The sequence below is a fragment of the Canis lupus genome, chromosome 28, assembly GCF_011100685.1.
Source record: "Canis lupus familiaris isolate Mischka breed German Shepherd chromosome 28, alternate assembly UU_Cfam_GSD_1.0, whole genome shotgun sequence".
NCBI classification, from domain to species: domain Eukaryota; kingdom Metazoa; phylum Chordata; class Mammalia; order Carnivora; family Canidae; genus Canis; species Canis lupus.
The window spans coordinates 30,320,627-30,334,118 of NC_049249.1; the positions used below are offsets into that span (position 1 = coordinate 30,320,627).

General features: G+C 37.7%; 1 protein-coding gene and 1 pseudogene across 5 annotated transcripts in view; one reads left to right on the plus strand and one right to left on the minus strand.

Moving 5' to 3' along the window:
• Positions 1-13,492, plus strand: part of SEC23IP (SEC23 interacting protein) — a 39,738-nt gene that overhangs the window by 13,569 nt on the left and 12,677 nt on the right. For all 5 annotated transcript variants that reach the window (XM_038578969.1, XM_038578968.1, XM_038578967.1 and 2 more), the window contains exons 7-13: positions 679-768; positions 1,614-1,755; positions 2,873-3,081; positions 3,431-3,549; positions 4,083-4,235; positions 6,554-6,649; positions 10,687-10,884. In XM_038578969.1, the coding sequence (XP_038434897.1) occupies positions 679-768; positions 1,614-1,755; positions 2,873-3,081; positions 3,431-3,549; positions 4,083-4,235; positions 6,554-6,649; positions 10,687-10,884 (1,007 nt within the window). The remainder of the gene's footprint in view (positions 1-678; positions 769-1,613; positions 1,756-2,872; positions 3,082-3,430; positions 3,550-4,082; positions 4,236-6,553; positions 6,650-10,686; positions 10,885-13,492) is intronic.
• LOC609428 lies at positions 9,234-10,231 on the minus strand (annotated as a pseudogene).

Here is a 13,492-nt window from a genome sequence, read left to right on the forward strand (position 1 = left end):
TTTAAAGATTTTGTTTATTTATTCATAGAGACACAGGAAGAGAGAGAGAGAGAGGCAGAGACACAGAGGGAGAAGCAGGCTCCATGCAGGAAGCCTGACGTGGGACTCGATCCTGGCTCTCAGGATCACACCCCAGGCTGTAGGCGGCGCTAAACCACTGCGCCACCTGGGCTGCCCAAATACAGATTTTATTTTGACGATTATATACTTTCATTTTTGTTTCACTGCCTTATGTGACTATTAACATAAATAAATGTACTCAAATTATGAATGTGAACAAAATAACCAGAGTAAAATAGTAGATTTAACTTGTAGTTGTTTCTATATGCCAGAGTAGAATAATAGATTTAACTTGGTTTTCCTATATATAACTTGAAGATGCTCCAGTAGGTACAAAACTGCTGGTTATCATATGCTGGTAGCATCTGGGATCAGAGGTGGCGTGATTCCTCCTCTTCTTGGTCTAGTTCACTGTTATTTGCCAAGATGGACCTTGAGCTTTGTTCTCCTCATTTATAGAGAGTAATGAAACTCACTAGCTTGGGAGGGGTCTTGAATTTCTTTGTCCTATCTTGATGACAAAAGGGGTATCTAGAATATTGCTATTTAAATACGAAAACCCAAACAATTTCCCAGTTTGCATGTATGCGTGTAGGCATGTATATATTTCTTTTGTAGGGGAAATGCCTCGGGTTGATCATTTGGTGTTCATGGTACATGGGATTGGACCTGTGTGTGACTTGCGCTTTAGAAGCATTATTGAATGTGGTAAGTATTAGTCATTTATTTCATGGAATGAATTGAGAAGTGATAACTTTTAAATGTTCATTTTTGAGATAGTTTCCAGCTCTTTACTACTGGCTGAGGAACTGTAAGAGGAGATTTAAGTGGTCACTAGGAAATAATGTATACTTGATTTGCTTCTATGATATAGGTAATTCATAAAATCCTACAATGAAGAATTAGAAGGAATCTTGGAAATTAGTCTTTCTGACAAATAGCCTCTGCCTAGGCACTTTTGGCAACTAGGTATACCTGTGCATTGAGGTGATTTAAAGTGAATTAGTTGAAGTTGTTTAATGGAACAATCTGCCTGGTTTACTTAAATTTTTGAAGTTTTATTTTTATATCTGTATAATAATAGTTCTATTGAATACTTGATTTGTACCAGGCATTTTGCATACGTTGTGTTACTCACCTCTCACAATAAACCTTGAGGGGGGTATAGGTACTGGTGCTGTTCTCCCCACTAGTAGGTGAGGCACTGAAGTGCGTAGGTGTAAGTTGACCTCTCCTGTATCATGGTCTGTGGGTTCTTGAGTGGGGGTCCTCCATTCCAGAGTGTGTATCTATAGTGCTATGCTGCCTTCCAGGAATGGTAGTTAAATGTTTTTCAGTTGTTCTATACATTCCTCTGAAATATTGAAAAATTAAAAAGAGCTTCCTAAAGGTTGGGTATTTTCCTTTTTGGACTGATTTTGTCATTCCTATTTTTTTTCTTAAAACGTTTGTTATATAAAAAGTACTAGAATATTTGAGGGAATTACCAACTATCTATCAAGCTAGGACATTTAATCAATTTAATTTGTCTTCCCTGATTTTCTTGTTTTAAGTGGATGATTTTAGGGTGGTTTCTCTGAAATTGCTGCAGACACATTTCAAGAAATCTTTAGACGATCGGAAAGTAAGCAGAGTGGAATTCCTTCCTGTTCATTGGCATAGTTCCTTGGGTGGGGATGCCACAGGTGTTGACAGGTTTGTGGACTTTGATAACTCGTTGTTCAGATTAGTCAAACTTAGATTCAAAATTTAAACCGTAATATGAAATAGTTTATTGTAACTTCAACATATGTTTTCAATAAATTTAATCCTTTCTTTAAATGACGTAGTTTCTCTGATGACATATGATTTAAACACTGGCTACTTTTCCATGTGCGCATGCATTTGTGTTTGTGCATGTGTGCACATGCATACATGTCTGCATTCCTATTATAAACATTTAAGAGAATCTGGTAAATGTAAGCCCATTTTAGAATACTATTCTAATCTATAGTAGGTTATACAGGAGGCTATCCTGTACATTGTAGGATGTTTAGGAGCATCCTTTCTTCTACCCACTGGGGAACAGCAGTGCCCCCCCGCCCCCAACCACCAACAGCCAAAAATATCTCCAGTCCTTGTAAAAGGCCAGCAGCATCTGTAGGCACTGTGACAACTGAAAGTAGCCCAGTCAATTTTGAAAGCTCCCAGTTGAGAAACAGATTTAGATAATATTTATGCTAGGACACAGGGCTAATAACATACCTGGATTTTAGTGAAGATCATGGTTCAGGACACATGTTTTAATGAAACTAATTCTGCAAATAGCATTCTCTGTTATTCCATATATTATTCTATGGTTAGTCCTGTTTATGAGAGTATAATCTTGAGAGTGGATGTTCATGAACTTCACTATATCCATTCTCAAATCAAGAAGGATTTTCAGTGCATGAAACTCCTTTCTCATTCCTTGCTATATTCCCTGTTGTCCTTTCCACCACAGTTTTTGTCAGGTATCCTGATTTCCAATTAATGGGAGGAATGGAAGAGTAGCCTTTCATCTTTAAAAAGAAAATTAAAATTTTTACATAGGCCTTATTTTATGTGATAACTCTTTGGAGAATCCCCAAAGTCACAGTCTAGTTCTAGGCACACATGACTTATTTTTTGTTTTATCTTGATTGATTTATAATAACTCTGTCTACAGAATCAACTCGTAATTAGTCTGTGGAATTCTTATACTCGTATATTTAGAAATCACTGTCTCAATTTTAAAGAATCTGTAGATTGGAAGGTGTCTGGTGACTGAATTTGCTTTTTCTTTCTAAAACAGGAATATTAAGAAAATCACTTTACCAAGTATTGGTCGGTTTCGTCACTTTACCAATGAAACCTTGCTAGATATTTTATTTTACAATAGCCCCACCTACTGTCAGACGATTGTGGAGAAAGTGAGAATGGAGATAAACCGCCTGCATGCACTATTTATGAGTCGGAATCCAGACTTCAAAGGAGGAGTCTCTGTTGCTGGTCACAGTTTAGGTAAAACTGTCAAATATCCACATTTTAAACATAATTTTTGTTGAGTTATCACTGCTTTAAGGTGACGTTGCTAGTATGAGATTTAGGATTAAAGATTTTAAGTTTTATAAAGGGTGGATGTGAATGCGTTGAGTTTAGGTTCTACCTTTGCTTTTCAATTACCTAGGAATGCTTTTATTTTAGTTTATTCTGCTGTTTGGTAAAACGAGTATTGATGATCAGATCTTGATTGACATTGAACTTTTGTATGACTTTTGCCTAAGAACTTTGAAAAAAAAAAGAGAGAATTTACTTAGTGTTATAAAAGTATTAGTACATTATAAAGCAAACTGCAATTTTTTTTTTTTAGGTTCTTTAATATTGTTTGACATCCTGTCTAATCAAAAAGATTTGAATTTGTCAAAGTCTCCTGGACCTTTTGCTGTTGCTAATGGAGTTGTGAAGCAGCCACATTTTCAGGAAAAACAGGTATGGCCCAGTTAACATATTTAGATTAGAGATGAAGCCAAACAGTTTCCTAAAGTCTGAACTGTTTCCTGAAAAAAAACATTTTTTTTTCCTTAAGTTTAAGTAATCTCTATGCCCAGCATGGGGCTCAAACTTGCAGCCTCAAGATCAAGAATCCTATGCGTTTCTGACTGTGTGGGCCAGGTGCCCCTGAAAAGTCTTTATAAATCAAAGTACCTTGAGGTTTATAAGTATGATAGAATCATATAGCTTGAGTTTCTCACTTGTCTTTCTTATGGATTATAAATTTAAATGTGAAAAAAAGTTTTTGATTAAAAAAAAGTCAAGTAAATTATTGTAGGAAATGGGAACAAGAGTGATTTATTCACAACTTTTTCAGAATATTCAAACTTTGGATGATAAACTACCCAAAATTATGACTTCTATATGGAGCAAAATTGTTTAAGATTTGCTGTAGATCAGGGGACAGTTTATGGAAGTTTTTCTGAGGTTTGCAGTCAGTGTTCCCTGACTTTTTTTTTTTTCTCCTTAAGATACCTGAAGAGCCAAAGTTGACTTTGGATGAGTCCTGTGACCTTGACATTGAAAATGAAGAAGTCTTAAGTTTGCAAGAAACTCTGGAAGCACTTAGCCTCTCTGAATATGTTAGCATATTTGAAAAGGAAAAGATTGATATGGAATCTCTGGTACTGAGGATATTTTGATTCATTTTTGTTTAAGATTGTTTTTCTTGTGTATTAGATCAAAAATTAAGAATGATTTGAACACTTTTACGTCATGATACATTTCAGATAAGGCAGAGACTTAAATATTTAGAAACTGAAAAACACAGGAGTTTTGTTTGTTTGTGTTTTAGTATAATCTGGGAGGGCTTCTAAGTATGACACAAAACCCAGAAGCCATAAAAGAAAAATTGGATAGCAGATTTCCTAAACAACATCTAAAGGCCAGTGATGATTTTTTTTTTTTTTTTTTTTTTTTTTCCGTGAGGATTTTTTTTTTTTTTAAACAATGTTATCAAGCCATGAAAAGACATGGGGGATTTTATCTTTTATTTTATTTTTTAAATTTTTTATTTATTTATGATAGTCACACATTGAGAGAGAGAGAGAGGCGGAGACATAGGCAGAGGGAGAAGCAGGCTCCATGCATCAGGAGCCCGATGTGGGATTCGATCCCGGGTCTCCAGGATCGCGCCCTGGGCCAAAGGCAGGTGCTAAACCGCTGCGCCACCCAGGGATCCCAAGGCCAGTGATGATTAAGAAGACTATTTGGAACACACATTAGAGACAAAAGATTTATTTCCATATTATTTAAAACTCCTCTGAATTAATTCCACAAAGGCCATCAACACAGTAGAATAGGTGAAGAATATGAACAGATGATGTGCAGAAAGGGAAATAACAAAAATGGCTTTTTGTCATATGAAAACTCCTGAGAGAAAGTCAGATTAAAGGTACAATGAGTTTTTTTTAACCTTTCGGTTTGGCAAAAATAAAAACTTCTTAGTATAATGTGGGCCAGGGTGAGGGTAAGTGGGCACCATCTACATACTGTGTTTTTTTTTTTTTTTAAAGACTTTATTTATTCATGAGAGACACACAGAGAGAGGCAGAGACTTAGGCAGAGGGAGCTGCAGGCTCCCTTTGAAGAGCCCGATGTGTGACTCAATCCCGGGACTCCGGGATCAGGCTCTGAGTTGGCAGAATCTCAACCGCTGAGCCACCCAGGCTTCCTTACATATTGTTTGTAAGACTAAATTGCTACAACCCGTATGGAAAGCAGTTTGGTAAATATTTTTACCAAAATTTTATTTGAGATAGAATGAGAGAGTTCACAAGCGGTGGGTGGGACCAGAGGGAGAGGGAGAAGCAGACTCCCACTGAGCAGGGAGCCCACCATGGAGCTTGATCTCAGGACCCCAGGATCATGACCTGAGCTGAAGGCAGACACTTAACCAACTAAGCCACCCTGGTGCCCTTATTTTTTTCTTTTTAATGAAGAATTATAACTTTTTTTTTTGAGGAAGATTTTAGTGTATTTAAAATAATGGCAGGGTTGGAAATTTTATTTAAAATTTTTTTTATTTAAGTTCAATTTAATTAACATGCAGTATATTAGTTTCAGAGGTAGAATTCAGTGATTCATCAGTTATGTATAACTCCCAGTGCTCATTACATCATGTTCCCTCCTCAATGCCCATCACTAAGTTACCTCATCCCTCCTACCCACCTCCCCTCCAGCAGTCCTATTTATTCCCTATGTTAAGATGGTAATACATTTTTAAAATACAAAAAAACAAAAACAAAAACAAAAAAAACAAAACCCAAAAAACAAAAAACCAATCTCTTGCCCCAGCAATTTGACTACCAGGAATAATTTCAATAGAGGTATTCACACAAGAGCATCTACAAAGATACTTGCTATAGCACAGTGTTTATGATAGCACAACCTTAGAAACACCTTCTGTGTCCAGTAGGAGGACACTAGTATAATAGTTTATGGTACATGCACATAACAGAATGCAGCTGTTGAGTGAATAAGGCAGTGTCAGAGATAATGGTAGGAAGTGATTTCTAAGATATGTGAAAAGTGCACAGTTCAGTCCCATTTGCATAGCAGGGTATACATCCAAGGAAAACCATGTAGGTGCTGTGTATACAGAAGTTGTCTCTAGGAGAGCAGATTGCAGTGGCTGCTGAGGGAACTGGGTGGTTGGAACAGGAGTGGTGGTAAGAGACTTCATTGTCTGCTTGACTGTAGCTTTTGAATTTTGTACAGCACGTGTGTATTTTCTGCTAAAAACGACTAGAATGATTTAGATGTAGAAGGCTCAGATTTTACAACCTAAATTAATCTATGATCTAAAAACAAATTAACTTTAAAAAATTGACTGGCTCTTAGATTGATTTCAATGGGATGGTTCCTTTTTATCATTTCCTGATTCCAGTTTCATCTATCATTAGATTAACTAATGTGCTTGTTTGTCTGTTTTCTTTTAAAGCTTATGTGTACAGTTGATGACCTGAAGGAAATGGGCATACCTCTTGGACCCAGAAAGAAGATAGCTAACTTTGTAAAACAGAAAGCAGTTAAACTGGTAAGTTCATTTCTGCCCTTAAAACTGAAACCAAAACTCATAATTTGACTAGCTTGTTTATATTTTGGAAGTTTTCGTTAATACCAGTGTGGTTGGGCCAACTGGTGTGCTCCCTGCTCAAGAGCATAGTGGTAGAGCTGATGGAAGTGTAGACTTTATTTATTTATTTATTTATTTATTTATTTATTGATTGATTGATTGATTGATTGATTGTGTAGACTTTAGAGTCAGCCAGAACCAGATATCAATCCCAGTTAGGGTAACTGACCATCCTGGTTTTCCTGAGACAGAGAATGATGAAGGACTTTTAGTTTTAATATTGGTATTTGGGGATTTCCTGGTGCAATAACTGGGTAAGCCTTGGATAGTTGGATGAATTGGTCATCCTGCTACCCAGTTCAACCGTTTTTAACTCCTTATTCATGATGAATTTGCTTAACTTTTCAGATTCTTGGTTTCCCTAATTTCTAAAATGCAAATGATGCTACCTTCCTTAAAGGGTTGAATTAATGCATAGAAGTTAAGCTAATGTTAGCTCATTTTCTCCCTTCTTAGTTCTCATCATCTGAAGAGATAAGAATAGACCCACTAAAATCTCATTAAATAATAACCAAAAAGCAAAAATTCTTTTTTTTTTAATATTTTATTTATTTGTCTGAAAGAGAACGAGTGAAAGAGCACAAGCAGGGAGGAGGGGCAGTGGGACAGGGAGAAGGAGACTCCCTGGTGAGCAGGGAGCCCAACTCAGGGCTTGATCCCAGGACCCTGGGATCATGACCCGAGCTGAAGGCAGGCACTTAACTGAGCCACCCAGGCACCCCAAAAAGTAAAACTTATTACAAAACAAAACAGCTAAAAAGAGTGTAAAAAGAAATAGAGCAACTACGGAAAAACTCACTTGTTACATTTAATTTCTATTTATTTATTTATAGCTTTTATATATTTGAGAGAGAGAGCATGACATGAAAGGATGAGCAGGAAGAGGGGAGATGCTGAGAGAGAGGGAGAAGCAGACTCCCCACTGAGCAGGGAATCTGACATGGGGCCCGATCCCAGGACCCTGAGATCGTGATCTGAGCTGAAGGCCGACATTTAACTGATTGAGCCACCCAGGAGCCCCTAATTTTCATTTATTAAATTAATTTTATAGAAATCTCCAAAATCCGTTGTTTTCGAATAGTTGTTGGGTGATAGATACTTCATTATGGGTTGGATTTGCATTTCCCTGATGATTAATGATATAGAACATATTTTCATGTACCTGCCGTGTGTATGTATGTCTTCTTTGGGGAACTATTCAAATCCTCTGCCCATTTTTTAATTGAATTGACTTAATTTAAAAATTTTTTTTGTGAATTGGGCCGTAGCTGCATTTTAGTGCAGTAAACCTCTTGCTTCATTTTCTGAGGGAACATTGTTTGAGAACCACTGCTGTAGGACAGAACACTCATTGTAATTATTCAGTGACTCAGTGAGAGAGGATGGGGGTATAATAGGAAGTGGAAAAGAAGGGTGGCAGACAGTTTTATTTCTTCTATATTGCCTACTGAATTAGCCACTTGGACTTGTTTCCCAATATCCTAGTGTTTGGGAATCATTAATAGACAAGCTTGATTTGGCCAGCTGTTTTGTTCAGGTGCCACGGGGTGACTGTTTCAATAGAGACATACATAGCCTTGTGCAGCTTGGGGAGTACAAGCCACTAAAATGTGGGCTTGTGGCAAATGGGCAAGTTCCCCCGTGGTAGCTATTCACATTCCCCTGACATGCTGGCTGCTGTGTCAGGCTGTGGTCAGTGAGTGGATTTGATCTCACTGTTACAGAGATACCCTGGTTCCACAGATGCTCCTAAAGCTTTGGTTCACTTCCTTATTTATGGAAATATATGGATCTTAAGTGTTCAGCATAGTAAGTTTTGAAACTTTGTGTACCAGTGTAATCTTTTTGAAACTTTTTGCACCTAAAACAAGAGTTAGAACATTTCTGTCACCAGATAGTTCTCTCCTGCTTCTTCCTAGGCCGCTCCTCCCACTCTCTTGACGCTACTCTGGTTTCCATCACTGTTGAGTTTGCTTGTTCTGCAAGTTCATGTAAATGGGATCAGTGTTACGTATTCTTTGGTGTCTGGCTTCTTTTACTCAAAATGCTATTTTTGAGATTCATCCAAGTACTGTGTCATTTGCAGTTCATTCTTTTCTATTTCTGAGTAGTTATTCTGTTGTGTGACCACAGTATGCTTATCTGTTCTTCTGAAATGTTTTTGAGGAAAACTTGTCAGTGGCTCCATGCAGACATAATGGGTGTAAATATGTTGAATGAAGAAATTTCTCCCCAAATCTACACCTTTATAGGAAGTATGTATTTTACAATTATATGATACTTTAATCTGTCTAAAGCTGAGATCATAAAGGAAGAAGTTGGCATTTTGTATTAAAACTTTATATAGAAAAGTAGAATGAATAATGATAGGCAGCATTTGGATTTTTTTTTTTTCTTCTTAACAGAAGTGAAGCTATTTTAAGAAATATGAAAAGTTTTTCAAGACATCTGTTTTCAGGGACAGATCACAGGAACAAATACTTTGCAGAGCTGGTTTGTTCTAAAGTCTATCCCAGGAATAGGGGCAGCCAACTTTCATGAGGTACCAAGACATGTTTCAGCAAAAATATTTTCACTTTCCTAAAGTTATATGCTGTTTTCAAGTCCAAATATATTATAAATATCTGATCCTTTTCTGTCAGCAAAAAAGGGAACACTTTTTTTTTTTTTTTTTTAACTCCAACGTTGGTAGTATTTGTGCAGAATGAAGGTAGAATTTGTTTTTTTGTATTTCTGAATACAGGTGAAATCAGACCATCTGAAACTGTCCTGCAATTCACATCTTTCAAAGGTCCTTTCCTCCATTCACATGAATTCATCAGAGTCATTGCCGTCCTGATTTGAAGACATGTTCTCAGCTTTCATCAGTGATGAATAGCTCCTTAGTTCGTCCATTTCTCGCTTCTTCTTCATCTCTTCCTTTTCTCTCCTTTTCATCTCCTGAATTTGGGCTTTTTTCTCATTCCTCTCTTCCCGGTCTCTGCATTCCTTCTCTGCTGCTAGGTCAGGGAACCGCTCCATTTTGGTCTTTTCCAACCGGTTCAGGATCTCATTCACTTTCTTCTCCACAGTCACAATTTTCACATCCTTCTGCCTGTTAAAGCCTATCTGTCCCACATCCATGTCAGCTGTTTTCTTCAGATTAGCCCACGGTGTATATACCACATTAACGTTGTTCATCTTGCAGCCTTGAATGCTATTCGCCTTCACAAGATGGGCGCAGTCCATCAGGACTTCCTTTGGAATGTCTTCTATCTTCTCCCCCTTATGTAATCGAAGGTATACATGAGCCGAAGAGAGTTTGTCCACATGAAACCAAATATCTTCAGGCCAGCCATGCTTTATTAGATCTTCATTTTCATATTTATCCTTTCCCATGTAAATAGTGTAAGCTGAGGAGTTAACGCTGCTGCTGGTGAAGTAGAACACCATGATCCCGGTGGCGGCGGTGCAGCGGCTCCAGGGCGGAACAGCAGCACTCAATTCGCCAGCTCAAGAGACCAGCATTTGGATTTAATTGTAGCTGTTTTGCTGTTTTTTCTTAGTCTCTTCATTTTTTCTTCCAAGAATTTTACTTTATTTTTTAAAGATTTTATTTATTCATGAGAAACAGTGAGAGGCAGAGACACAGGCACAGGGAGCCTGATGTGGGACTCGATCCCAGGACCAGGAGATCACGCCCTGAGCCAAAGGCAGACGCTCAACCACTGAGCCACCCATGCTTCCCTTTCTTAAGAATTTTAAAGTAAATTATATAAATCATGGCATTTTTCCCCCTATATGTTATGTACATCTCTAAGGACATTTCTGTGAACACCACACTGCCTAAGAAATTACTGATCATTCCTTAGCATTGAGATAGCATGTTCTGTAGTGATAGCTGATTAATTTTGCCTCAGAGTCATGTTATGAATTATGAAATGTTGATGTTTTCACAGGAACAGAAAAAAGCAGCATCAGAAAAGAAGGCAGTGATGGCGGCTTCGACAAAGGGACAAGAGGAGAGTGGCCAGAAGGCTAAAGAAATGGCTTCTCTTCCCTCAGAATCTAACGAGTCCAAAAGGAAACTTCCAGTTGGTGCTTATGTGTCTTCTGTGCATGTTGATTATGAATCTTTTGAAGTTGGCACTGGACAGGTAAGTTTGCATGTTGATTAGGGCTGCATATTTTATGTTGGAATCATGTATCTTTTTCGTTGGAGTTGGCTTTAAATTCTTAAAATAATCAACATTTATGGAGGGTGAAGAAAACTGATTTTCTGTCCATAAGATGGTATGCTTCTTTCAATAAAATATTTTATTTATTTTGAAATTTATCTTTATTTCCACTGCTCATTATTTTATAACATTAGTCTCTCATAGCCACTAGCAACAGAGTGGTGATAGAAAATCATGTTGTGAACACACTTGTCCTGTTACCTGTGGTTTAGCTTCCTATGGTTTCAGTTACCCATGGTCACCTGTGGTCTGAAAGCCCATGGTATGGTCCTCCTTCTGACATATGGTCAGAAGGTCACTAGTAGCCTAACATTGGATCACAAAGCTTGCATCATTCACCTCACTTCATCTCATCAAGTAGGCTTTTTATCATCTTACATCATCACAGTAAGGCTGAGTACAGGACAAGAAGACGTTTCGAGAGAGACAGACTATATTCACATAACTTTTATGGTAATATATTGTGATAATTGTTCTATTGTATTATTAGTTATTGTTAGTCTCTTACCCTGCCTAATTTATAAGTTAAGCTTTATTGTAGGTAGGTACATATGAGCAAAGACATAGAATATAGAGTACAGTTTTTCTGAGATTTCAGGCATCCAATGGGGGTCTTGAAATATATCCCCTTGGGTAAGGGGGGACTACTAAATACTTAAATTTCTGTGAGATAAACTTGATGTATTCACTTACATTTTTTTGGATTTACATTTCTTCTCTTGCAGAAGTTTTTTTTTTTCTTTTTCAGAAAATTTTCAATAAAAATCAACCTAGGGAGTCAGCAGTGCTACATTTAATAATATACTTTAATGTACTTATATCTTAATGGCTTAGAAGTTTTATTTATAGTTGTGTCTGTAAGGTTCCATTATCAGAAGTGAATTAATGACTGATTTAAAGAAGGCAGAAAATGGAACAGGATGTTTGCAGTAGCCTGTTCAAGCTTTTAAACCTAATTCATTGATAAAGATTGCATTTTTAAAACGTCTTCCTTTTTTTTTTTTTAATTTTTTTTTTTAATTTTTATTTATTTATGATAGTCACAGAGAGAGAGAGAGAGAGAGGCAGAGACATAGGCAGAGGGAGAAGCAGGCTCCATGCACAAACGTCTTCCTTTTTAAAGATTTTATTTATTTTGTTAGAAAGAGCATGAGTGGAGTGAGGAGTAGAAAGAGAAGCAGACTTCCTGCTGAGCAGGGAGCCTGGTGTGGGGTTTGATCCCAGGACTCTGGGATCATGACCTGAGCCGAAGGCAGGCTCTTAACTGCCTGTCACCCACGTGCCCCATAAAATGTCTTTCTTTTTAGATATGAGCAAACTTGAGCATACTTTAGCAGATAAAGAGCAGGTATTTCCTCACTTAACTGTGAAGGATCAGAGTATAGAAGGAGATTTGTGGAAATGGGGGCTCTATGTGGCCAGGACACTCACTGTGTGCCCCTCTCTGGGCTGGCCTTCTCCATGAACCTGGAGCCATGGGTATCATTGTCTATTGGCTCATCTCTTTAAAGCTTTATGACCACAGAGGAAAAGAAGCCTCCCCTGGAGGTCCAGTTAGAAAAATTTACTTGATGTGGTTTTAGTTATGGGCCCATTTTGGCCAATTTGTACTGTTTGGGGAATGGAGCACAGGTATTGACCCAACCCAAGTCACATGCCACCCCCATTGTGGGTGGGCCACTGTGGGCTAGTAGGATCTGTTACCTAGAACGTTGTGGGGCAGTGTAAACAATAGCCTGTGTGCATCATTCATTGCCAGAAAACCAAGAAACTCTGCTCAAGCAGGAAAAAAGAAAAAATATTATACTTTCCTTAGCCAGAACTAACTACTATGAACTGTTTGAACAAGGCCTTTTAGGCTTTTTTTAAGCATGTATTTATGTATATGTTTTAACAAAAAATAGGAAAATACTCCATATAATGTTTTACCAAAACATTATATTGATGCTTTCAAACACTGAATTATGAATATATTCTTATGTCAGTACATAGTTCTCTCATTTGTAATGACTATTTTGTCTTACTGTTTGGAGAGATAATGATTTATTTTGTCATTTACTTATTGGATGTATTAGTTTGCTTGGGCTGCTGTTAACGGAGTATCACACACTGGGTGGCTTTAAACAACAGAAATTTATTGTCTCAGTTCTAGACGCAGGAAGTCCAGAGCGAGGTGTCAGTAGGGCCATGCTCCCTTTGAAGAAGGGAGAACCCTTCTTGGCCTCTACCTGCTTTTGGCGGGTTGCCAGGGGCTCCTTGGCTCCTAGATGCAACTCTCCAGACCCACGTCTTCCCATGGCTGCTCCCTGCATCTGCACCATCTCCCCTGTTAGTCTGTGTGGCCAGGTTTTCCTTTTTTATAACAACACCAATCATGTTGGATTAGGGTCCACCTAAATACCTTATTTTAATTTGATTTGGTACATGTGTCTATTTTGTGGGGGACACAGTTCAACCCATAACATAGGATGTGTAGGCAATTTCTAGTTTTTCACTTTTTTAAAGCATTCCAGTGATGAACACTTTA